Consider the following 12,393-nt stretch of genomic DNA (forward strand, 5'->3'; position numbering starts at 1 on the left):
AGGATTTCAAAGACAGGGGTTTCACTCCAGTATAGGAAGCAATTATTGGACTCATAGTAGCTCCTTCTTCAGTTGCCAGAAAGTACCAACTGGGAAAACAGTCTTGGTACCTTCATTGGGAAAGTAAGGTTTTACATAAGAACCATAGCTTTCTAGTGGAAATTTTAAGGTACGATGCAACCAAATAGAATTTCGCCTGGATGTACCAGAGATGATTCCTAGTATTCAGGTATTTGATATTAAAGCTTACATAGGTGAATTCTTTTATCCTAACTTGAATACAGCTCCCAAACATAAAACATCTATATTGCTTGTTCCAGGAAAAGAAACCAAGGCTTTTCATTCACTGTATCTATAGCTCTGGAAAGTAATGTATCTCAAAGCTCCATGAGCATTTAGTTTCCCAAAGACCTCGATTTCCCTCTTTGCCAGGAACAGAGGGTACATAAATGATATCAGCGTGTGGTAGGCTGAAAATAAGCTGTCTAGTAAAGCATGTTCTCAAAGACCCAATGAGAAAAGAGTGTTGGTGTCCCTTTTCCTTCACAAAATGAATGGGAATGATCCTGCACATAGCATATCAGGTAGAACAAATAAGACAATTTGCTGGGCATACAAAAAGAAACGGTGTATTGTATAAAGTTCTCTAGGAGGAGCAATAGTTATAATTTCACAAGTGATGTTGAAGAGAAGATGAGGTCATTGCATCAATGCACACGCCCACATCCTGCTTTTGTATGTACACAAACACACATGTATATGCAGGTGGGGGTATATGTCTATGTGCATGTATGTGGGCATACACACTCACCCTTCTGGATGCTAGGCATCAGTCATGGACAAAAGTATTTCCTTTGGAAAGTCATCCACCTTGATTTTTGAAATAGGGTCTCTTCCCAGGGATCTGGGCTTTTCCAATTAAGGAAGCCTAATTGGTTCGTCAGCCCTGTGATTTGTCTATCTCCTCCTCTTCTGCAATGGCATTACAATTGTACACCGCCACTCTTGGCTTTGTAGGCACATATTGGGACTCAACCTCACTTTTCATGCCCATACACCAAGTACCTTCCAGACAGAGCCATCCCCAAACCTGTTTTTAGTGATAGAATTTTAGAATATTAAAGTTGTAATTATTATCTAAGTATGTAAGACCCCCTTGAGGATCAATCACAATTGAAAGCCAAATATGTTATATTCTCCTCTACACAAACAACTTGTCTAACCGTCTATACATGAAACTTGAATTAATTAGAGATTAGGAAAAATTATCACCTGAGGAAATCTCTACTGAACAGCTTCACTGAGGAGCTCCAAACCATTTTACTTATTTCAAAATAATCAAAAATATAGAGAAAGGCATCAAAATTACAGAGAATGGCAGAGAGAGACATAGACAAATAAAATGTTTTAAGAAATAAATTTTATCTTGCTAAAAGCCTAAATTTTATTGGTAAACAATATTTACTTTCTTATTTTTCTGTAAAAGGAAATCACAACTTGTGTAGTAAAGCTAATTCCTATGTACCATATCTGATATTCCTCTAAAAATAATAATTTAAAAAAAAACAAAAACAAAAAACCTTTGTGACAATACAAAGCCAGCAGATGGCGCCCAGCTCCTGAGCAGTTTGCTGAAGACATAATGCAGGAGATAACAAATCTCTAGTCTTTGCAGCTTGTGCTGTTAGAACCAAGCCTCCCTTCCGCTGCTTAGGCTAAAGATTTGAGAGAAAAGGAAAAAAGACTACACACACATATAAGTGTTTATATATATTTACATGTTGTATATGAGTTTGTAAAATTTGTATAATAGTATTTTTATCTAGAGAGTTAAACACACACATATATGTATATTATATGTGTGTGCTTAATTGAATATATATATATCTCAAGAATTGATATATATATCTCCAGAATTTTAAAGAAGTTATTTCAAAAATATGGACTTAGTTTTTCATGCTCTTAAATAAAAGCATTAAGATAATGAAGTACCTGCAAACTTTATATGCCCCATACAGGGGAAGGCCAGGGCCAAGAAGTGGAAGTGAATGGGCAGGGGATCAGGGTGGGGGGGTATAGGGAATGGTCGGGATAACATTTGAAATGTAAATGATGAAAATATCTAATAAAATAATTTTAAAAAGATAATGAAGTGCCAGATTATTCTTATAACTCTCTAAAATGAGAACAAATGAAATATTTGTATGAAATAAGAAAAAATGATTACCTCTTCTGAAATAATTATCCCTACATTGAAGGAAATTGAGGTTGAAATAAACTGCCATACTGTGTGTATTTTATTTGTTTAAGGAAATTACTTCAAGAACAGGAGTTCTTCCAACATCAACAAAATATCTTAATGTCAGGTAATGTACCTAGTCATAGTAAAAAACAAACCACCTTTGGCAGATGAATCGAAGCAGAAAATGACGAGGAAGATTAAAGACATTGTAATTTGATAAAATATAGTTATTGCTAGTTAAAATATGTCTATTTTTAGTACAGACACTAAGATTCACCTCACTTAACAACTAAATCTTAGGCTTTATAAGAGGGATTGGCTCAGTCATACAGTATTTGCCTCGTATCGTAGTTCTCAACCTTTCTAATGCTGTGACCCTTTAATACAGTTCCTCATGTTGTAGCGATGCCCAACCATATTTTTTGTTGATTTTATCACTGTAATTATGAAAGTAATATAAATAATTTTGGAGAGAAAGATTGACCTAGGTTGTCATGACCCACCATTTGAGAACCACTGGAGTATGGAAAAGGACTTGGGTTGAATTTCTAGTACCATGAAAAAGGATGGATGGATGGATGGATGGATGGATGGAGAGAGAAAGAAAGAGTGGGGGGATAGGTATATGGGCAAGTACATGGATAAACTCACATTCTTATAGATAATATTGAAGCACAGTTTGGGAAATTGATTCTATGCCTTTAAGATTCTTTGGTTCACATCAGGAGCATAAGATCTGCTAGTGTTCTTAGCTACTGTAACATATTGGCACAACACACTCTGTCTTAAAACACCCAATATTGTCATTTTGAAGGCTGAAGGCTAAAGTCAAAACATCAGAAATTCTTCATGCCTCAGAAACCTAGAGGAGAATCATGCCTACTCTTATCCACCTGCATTAGCTTCAGTCCTTGGTGTTCTGTGGTTTGCAAATATTTCATTCTGTTAACTCTTTTGGGTGATGCAAACACATGCCCAATCACCCCAGAGCGCACTAATTGCAAACCACAGTATGACTGAAAAAAAAATCCAACTTGTTAGCACCAACTAGTTTTGTAGGATTTTCTAATAGAACACGGGGGTAATGATAAGATCAAGGGCGATCTCCAAACAGCTGTATTACCAGAGAGACCCACTTCATCGTGGGTGGTATTTTACTAGAGGACTCATCATGGAGTACCACTTTCAATCAACCCTTCAGTTATTATATACTCCAGCATCTCTGAGATTACAGACAGCTGGGAGAGGATGTAACAGATGGAATCCTAGAAAAGAATCTTTAAACCATTTGTAGAATGAGTAATAGCTGCATTGCTAATGGCATATACCTGCTTATTACCGTATTGTTCTGTTCTAGTTGCCATGGCTGCAGAAACAAAGTATGGCATGGCATCCACTTATGACCACAGGGAAACATTTACGAAAGCAGTCACTCCAGGCTGTGCATCAGCCTCCCAAGGCTCCTTTTGTCTGCATGTCATTATCTTCTAAAGACACCAGTCATTTTGGATTAAGCACCCCCCCCCAACACTGATACGACCTTATCTTAACCATCAATTACAAGTTTAATCACATGTCTAAAAGAGAGTACATCTAAAGAACATGATATTAAGGCCACATGTTATTTTAGAGGGTCAGTTCGGTACCTATCTTGAGACACAAGAATGTGGAGGAAACGTTATGATTTTCTCTAAAGGTGGCAGTTGCTTTCCCCATAGAGAAGGAACCGGTGATTGCGAAGATTTGTAGGTGTCGACACCATGCAGCACTAAGAGACTACACCATCATGAAAGACTTGGCTGTACTCTCCATAAACAAGGCAATGGAGATTACATAGGCTAACACTCAGAGAGTTGCTGGGTGCTTCTGAAACTTGACAACTGTAGCGGTCCATGACCTGACTCACATCTGATGATGTCGATCTGTACCAACTGAAATGAAGGGTCTGAACTGTTCTGCCTGTGGTCATCATTTCTCAGAGCTTCTTGGGCCTTAAAATATTCATTGCCTCCCTTGTTACTACGGGAAGAGAAGATTCAGGATGGGGAGCTCTAAAAAGCCACAAATGATACCTGAACTTTGATTCTGTCAGACTGGAAAAGAGAAAGGAGTTCCAATCAGAAAGTCTGAGTAAGAATATTGACTGTCCTCCATGAGAATTGAGAGTAGGCAGAAACAATGGTTTTCAGAGGTTTTCAGGGTAATTGAAACTTCAGCTGTGAAACCTAAAGCAAATTAAATTTTAAAATGAGGATAAAATTTGATACTACATCACATTCAGAGTTTTGTCTTAAATTACTAAACAACACATTCTAAACTTTAGGTTATCAAACCATAATCAATAAACTATTTTTATTATTACTATTATTTTACTATTCATAGTATGGTTTTCCCTTGAGAGTAGACCAGAATACGTTCTTCCTACATGTATGCTAGGATTAAGAGATGTTGTAAGGTGAATTTTAAATACATGTGTGTATTGAGCAGATTATACTCACATATGAAGATTTTTATATTTTTCCTTTCCATAAATTAATATACACTAATAAAATGTAAAGCTGATTATAAAATTAAAGAAACTGGAAATGTACTCATGTAGAGAATATGGAGAATGGAATATGGAGTTCCTTATACATAGAGATTCGATTACTGTTTAGCTCTTATTTGCTCCTGACTGATGGAAGAAAAAGAACACATAGATAATTGGATCCTTGTCATCTTAGCTTAATTAAAATGAATGAACTTTAGCTAAATCTTTATTAAAATCTATTTAGGCAATGAAAAACAGAAAACATGCTAAATCAGCCGTTTCTATAATTTAGCTCTAGTTCTAATAAGTACTGATATTACTAGTAAAAACTTTTGATTGGTGTAGCAAGAAATATTAAAAAAACAAAACAAAACAAAACAACAACAACAACAACAACAACCCCACAAAAAACCGGCAGGCTTTCCATGCTCCTGCCACCTGAAACTCTCTCTTGCTTGCCCTCGCTGACTCTGAATGCTGAGTTCCCAGTTCTGGCTAACTTGTCCCTGGAGCCACTACTTACTTCTCAGCCACAACCTCCTGTAGTCAGCAGTCCCACATTCCAGTAACCAAACAGAACCACCAAACTAGTGGTTAGATATCACGATACCCAATAACCCTGTAAAATCAGAAGTCTTAAAGCTTATAGTTAACTAGTTAGATTTATATATCAATAAATTCTGAATACATAATATACCTACACAATAATATCAAGCCAATTAATAATGGTACAAGCTTCCCACCTATATTAGATAAATTATCCCAATATTCTAACCTTTATAATATCACAACTACCTGTAGCTGGCTAAAGCCACAGTGGGTCATGTCTGCCTCCATCTTGGCCTCCTTCATTCTCCCAAGATGCTCTTTGTCTCTGTAACTCTTAGCTCCACCTTCCTTTCCCTGTCCAATCACAGGACTCCTGCTGCCCTTACATTATTGGACAGAGAAAATCCTGCAACAGATTGGCAATTAGAAATAGAAAAAGAGGAAGTTGTCGTGTGTGTGTGTGTGTGTGTGTGTGTGTGTGTGTGTGTGTGTGTGTGTGTGTGTGTGTGTGTGTGTGTGTAAGAATGTATAAGATTTCACTAATGAAGGAAATATATCTCACCAACATCTGTGATAGGAAAAGTTAAAGCGATCTGTTGTTGTGTAGGTTGGAGATAGTCTATCTTGTAATGTGGCTCAATATATAGAGGTTTCAGCTACAGTAATGAGGGACCAAAATGAGGGACCAAAATGAGTAATGAAGGTCCAGAACTTAAAACTCTAAATAGCAACTGAAATCAACTGTGGAATCTTGAAACACCCAAAGGTCAATAGTCCTAGGAGACAGTTGCTTTGTAGGATATATAGCAGCAGGAGATTCAAGTTTGTGTCAAAAGTCAAGCATGCTTTGAGTGTAGAATATGAAGCAGTTGGGAAAGTCTATCAGAAGGAACAATAGTGGAGAAGAGCCTGGGGGAAAAAAGGTCCAGTGACAGGCCCAAATTGGGATCCAGTTCAGGGAGAGGCTCTAAGGCCTGACACTATTACTGACACTAAGGTGTCCTTACAAACTGGGGCCTAACATGACTAACTCAATACGCAGCTAAAAGAGTCAGATGTAGATATTTACACTGAACCAAAGGACAGAAGCCAGTGAACCCTGTGGTTGAATTAGGCAAAAGCTGGAAGACGCTAAGGAGGAAGGCACCCCTGTAGGGGGATCAGCAGTCTCAACAAACCTGGACCCCTGAGATCTCTCAGACATTGGGCCACCAACCAAGCAGTATAGGCCAGATGATATGAGACCCCAACACATATATAGCAGAGGACTGCCAAGTCTGGATTCAGTTAGAGAAAATATGCCTAACCTTTGAGAGACTTGGGTCTCCATGGAGTGGAGAGGTCTGGTGAGATGGGGGATGGGGAGCATCTTAATGAAGACAGGGGAAGGTGGTTTGGAATGTGGAACAGTTGGAGAGTGGACTAGAAGGGGGATAAAGTTTTAACTGTAAATAAAGATTAAATAATACATAAATAACATAAGTAACATAAATAACATAAACAAATTCATTTTATTAGTTCTGGCCTTCTAGAACACTCATTCTTAACCTATGCATTGTGACCCCTTTGGTGGTTGAGTGATCTTTTTGCAGGACACCTACGGCCATCAGAAAACACAGTAACTTACATTATGATTCATAAAAGTAGCAATAATTACAGTTAAGAAATAGCAACAAAAATAATTTTATTGTTTTTCATTGGCATGTCTTTAATATCACTACAACATGAGAAGCTGTATTAAAAGTGTCATAGAATTAGGATTGAGAACCATTGCTCTAGAGAACCCTGACTAGAACTATGCTTTTACTTCAACTTCTGGGAAGCAAACATAGATAACAGTAGTGGCTCATATTATTTTAGGAGTCTTTCGGACAATTCTGAACAACAAACACAGAAGAAGGTTTCCCATGCCTGAATCTGAGCTTTCTGTTAGATAGTCTATGGGTCTTGAAGGGAGCCATTGTGATATAACTCTCTGGGTCTCTGTCTCTGTCTCTGTCTCTCTCTCTGTGTATTATATAGCATTCTTCCTTACATTTTTTCAAACATTCTTAGTGCTAGTTAATTTTCTCTCCTCTCCCTCTTGTATCACTCCCATTGTTCATCCCTAGCTAAAGAACTCACATTTCCTCTTGTCTGACTACCTAGCTCCTGTGTCCTACTGATCACTCTATCTCCTTCTCCCCTGAGTTTACATGTTCTAGAAACTACTTTACAATAGCAATGCAGCAAAGAAATATCTGCTTTACAGAATATTCTGTAATACAGACCTAGTGTGGTAATGAGTAAAATAAATTTCTCTAACACTTTACTTTCTGTAGATTCACAAATTTTTGCAGTTCCTATTTTCTGAATATAATATATTTTTCTGTGTTATTTTTATTTTCCTGTTTCTCTGGCTACTTGTGACGTTTTCATAAACATGATGAACATGAAAAAGTTAAAAAAAATAGAAATGTACAATTTAAAATATGTAAAATTAATTTAACATCACATACTTTTCATATATTTATATTTTATGTAGAATTTATTAGATTCATGAAAATTTTTGTTTCCATTGGTAGATGTAAGAAGGTTTTAGATCCATCATAGATAGCCCTTGAAAATTTTCTCACACCCTAGGCAATTTTTTCTGTTAGAATACAGGCAACTGGTTTTACTTTTAAATAGTTTAAATGATTTTAAATGAATTTGTCATTTTACGTATTTATATAAACTATTTTGATCATGTTCTCTCCTTATTCATCTCTCCTAGGTTGTTATCTACCTCATATTTTTCTAGAACGATTATTTAATCCAACACATCCCCACCTTTCAGGTTTTCTTTTAATTATAACAATCACTGAGATTACATAAGAATTGTTTGTATATTCATGACTGTGAGGTTATTGTTACATCAAGGCCAATTTGTCAGTGACTATACCACTGAAGAAAGTTAACCCTTCTTCAATGGACATTAGCTACAAATAATTATGGGGTCTAATTTGTCCTCACAACAATCATTCTGGAAAATTGATGGATGTTACTTTGTGCATGATTTGTGTAGGTAACCATATCTGCCTTGAGTTTATGGATGCAATAACCATTACACATTACTAGTATAGGGCTTACTTCATCTACTCCTACCCTGGGTCTTACACTCTCTCTGTCTCCTCTTCCATGATGTTCCTTAAGTCTTTTGGAGTAGGGAACAGACGACAGTTGTATTTTTCTAAGTCAATAATGGTCACCTATGCCCTGATTATTCACTAATTATGAGATTCTTTATTAACTGATGACTGCTGTGCAAGAAGCTTCTCTGGCTAAGAGCACAAACAAAACCTATAGGCATAAACATAAATATGTACAACATTACTGGTTTCCTCTTTAGGGACAGTGACCTTCTGAGAGTTATGGACCAGATTTGACTTCATCTGTAAAATTATCCCAAATCCCAAAACAAAGTTATTGGTTATCCCATAACAATCATGAGACTAATGCACAAACGTGCACATCCCTGCCTGCTAGGTCAATAGTGTAGACTTCAAGGTCCTCTGCAGAGCAAGTCTACTCATTGAAATCTCTATCAGCCTCCTGCATGGTACCGTCCAGAACTATGAAAGCTAACCAACAGGAAGGACACATTTAGGTGTCTTCTAGCTTAATTTCTCTGTTTTGCAAACTATGGATTATCTTCAGCAAAGGAATATTATCATCAGATTCTGATGGGTAACAAAGATGCAACAGCAGTGCCCTGCATTGTGGCGGAGGCCGCTGAGGGTTCTCCGACGGGCAACTCATGGGAAGGTAGCCCATGCCTCACATTGGCCTTTTAAAGTATCACATGGTTTCAGGCAGAAGCATTATCCACCGATACGATTCAATTTGTTTTATTCTAATTGTAAAAATTAACCTACAAGTTAATGGGTGTTGGGATTTCCATACGTCCTTCATTTTGTTCAAGCTCTCCCAAGCCTCTCATCTCCCCCAATTTAAAATAATGCCAATTTATTATAAATGTAACTAATGTGTGATTTTTTTTATGGGTACTATAGCTTGAGTTTAGACCCCACATATGTTAGTCAAATGCTCTACCATTAACTACATCCTCTAACTCTACAGTAATTTTAAGACTAACTGTTCAGGCTCTAGTTTAGGGCTCCAAAGTGTTTTGGTACTTACAAAATTCATTGCCTCAGAATTCTTTAAAAACCAAAACCTCTAAATCGACCTTTGTAATTATACTCCACCTGACATCTAAATTAAAAAAAAAAATCCACAAAATAGTGGATTGTACTGATCATAGACAAAAGAAAAAAATCTAACTTTACAGTTATTCCCATAATAAACCTCATGAAACATTAATGTTTTAAATAATGTTTATTGACACCAACACAAAATTATAAAATTCATAATTTCCAGTGAACCAATAATCTGCATTGGCATTTCCTGTTTATTTTAAAAAGAATTGTTGCCGGGTGTGGTGACGCACAGCTTTAAGCCCAGCACTCGGGAGGCAGAGGCAGGCTGATTTCTGAGTTTGAGGCCAGCCTGTTCTACAATGTGAGTTCCAGGACAGCCATGGCTACACAGAGAAACCCTGTCTCGAAAAATAAACGAAACAAAAAAAAAAAAAAAAAAAAAAAAAGAATTGTTTTATCTAGATTAGCCCACTTCAAAGACGAAGGAAAATTATAGTCGATGTAAGGGTACGGTTTTTGAGACCTTGAAAGGACAATTATCCTACAGTTATAAATCTGCTGAAAACATAAGTAAAATTCACAANAAAAAAAAAAAAAAAAAAGAATTGTTTTATCTAGATTAGCCCAAATCATAGACGAAGGAGAATTATAGTCGATGTAAGGGTACGGTTTTTGAGACCTTGAAAGGACAATTATCCTACAGTTATAAATCTGCTGAAAACATAAGTAAAATTCACAAGACGTTCTTAAACTTCTAAGTAAATGGTCATTTAGATGTAGAGAATTGGTGCTAAGGGGAGAGGACAGTTCTCAGAGGCGCTCTTCTGTCTGCAGACTTCAATATGAACATACGCGTACCTCATAAACCATGTGTCCACAGAAAAGCAAGGCCAGTACATGAGCATTTACTGATGTTGTCTGTTAAATTAAAGCTTCACTACAGTCTTCTCCGGGAAATGATCTTCTTGTATTTGGTTGTTAAACAAAAATGACAGCCGGGGGTGGTGGCGCACGCCTTTAATCCCAGCACTTGGGAAGCAGAGGCAGGCAGATTTCTGAGTTCGAGGCCAGCCTGGTCTACAAAGTGAGTTCCAGGACAACCAGGGCTACACAGAGAAACCCTATCTCGAAAAACAAAAACAAACAAACAAACAAACAAAATGACAGCAAGATGATGCGGTTTTGCAAGATCATTAGAGAGGATTTGAACCACGTGGATAGGATATGGAGGTGTGCAGAGACACCACTGCTAAAGAGTGTGTTTTGTCAACCAGACGCTATTTTATTAGCTCAGTTTTCTATTTCTCAGGTGTTTTCTTATACTGCTGACAAAGAAATCCGAACTGATGACTTGTGCCTGGATGTATCCAGACTCAGTGGCCCTGTAATCATGCTAAAATGCCACCACATGAGAGGAAATCAGTTGTGGGAGTATGACGCTGAGGTATGATATTTTCTATGACTTATTTCTCCCTGAATACTTAAGCTCAGTTATTTCCTCTGAAAATAAAGCCAAAGATTAAGTGTATTTTTGTGTAACTATATGTAGACATTAGGCTGGTATATCATATAAAATGTTAGATTTTTTCAAACTAGTCTATTGTTATGTAAATCATTTTATATGGTTAATTTTTGATCATCCTGTATATTTCCAATGTAAATTCAGCAAATTATACTTCTATGATATGTATGTGTAAATATCTACATAGAGTAAAATATTGAAATATGTTTGTATTTTTAAATCTTGCAATTATGATATCTGGTATTTATGATTCTGAATCTAACATTTAAAAGACCTGACAAGATTAACAAGAGGATATTTTCAGAAAAAATATGAGATATTAGAAGGGATCTATTTCTATTTAATATAGTGAATGATTGGTAGAGTTGAATTCACTAATATGAACTAATTGTTCATATATATATATATGAACAATCCCTTCTCAGCATCTCATACCCTTATGATGGAGAGCAAGGTAACAAAACAATAGAACATAGCACTGAGAATTTAGTTAGACTATGTGCAAATATTAGTTTAGCCATCAGATGGAGCTGATAAAAAAGAAATATGTTCTCTACTGAAGGGCAAGCCTCAGAAATGCCTTAATTTCTTTCCATTCTCTCACTTAAGCAAGATGAATTGGTCATCCTTAGACACCATTAAATGGCAACTGATACAATCACAAGAAAAGCTGTACTTTATCCTTGTGAGATAAAAAATATAACACTTTACAATGCAGCTACTAACAAAAGCTCAACATTAGTTTAAAGAAATATTAGGTCTCTATTTCTCTGATACTGTTGCTATAACAAGATCTTATAAAAACACAGTTTGTGTACAATTTAATCTCCAATATTTTGTGGACTCATATTGGATGAAAAAAAACATCAATTCTTACAGAATTAAATGTATGTGTTGGGTTAACTTGAGGACTAAATTTTGTACTCTGCCAGGCTCTGAGGACACCAGATATTTTTCTGTGACATGAAGGCAAGCATCTTGAATCCCCCCATGTTGTGTTAACATTGTATCTCTGCTGAAATATTTCCTTATCTGGCCTCCATTTTGTTTTCCTGAACTATGGTCTGTTATTACCACCCTTTGTATTAAGTCTCCTGAAGACTGTCTCCCTATTAAATACAAGCATGGAATCTGGACATCAAATCAAATTTTCCTCTTCTACGAGGGAAAGAACAGAAAAACATGAGTCCTGTGAAAAGTATCTTTTTAAAATGAATAGTTGTATTGTTGTCACTTAATTTATTTCCAATCCATACAAATTTATTACATTTTTCTTAAAAGCAAGGAGATACATGCATATTAAGAAAGAAGAAGGATTATGTATTTTATAAGGTTGTTTTCAGTATAACACTTCAGTCTTTAAAGTTTT

The 12,393-nt window shown here is 36.3% G+C and overlaps 1 protein-coding gene across 2 annotated transcripts in view; it reads left to right on the forward strand.

Annotated features, from left to right (window-relative positions):
- Galnt13 (polypeptide N-acetylgalactosaminyltransferase 13) overlaps window positions 1–12,393 on the forward strand; it is a 571,919-nt gene that overhangs the window by 540,219 nt on the left and 19,307 nt on the right. Inside the window, exon 12 of one of the 2 annotated variants that reach the window (XM_021192182.2) lies at window positions 10,812–10,946. The exons of the other annotated variant lie outside the window; for it this stretch is intronic. Coding sequence (XP_021047841.1) covers window positions 10,812–10,946 — 135 coding nt within the window. The remainder of the gene's footprint in view (window positions 1–10,811; window positions 10,947–12,393) is intronic. 2 annotated transcript variants of the gene reach the window in all.

This window comes from Mus pahari, chromosome 3 (genome assembly GCF_900095145.1).
Source record: "Mus pahari chromosome 3, PAHARI_EIJ_v1.1, whole genome shotgun sequence".
In the NCBI taxonomy this organism is placed as follows: domain Eukaryota; kingdom Metazoa; phylum Chordata; class Mammalia; order Rodentia; family Muridae; genus Mus; species Mus pahari.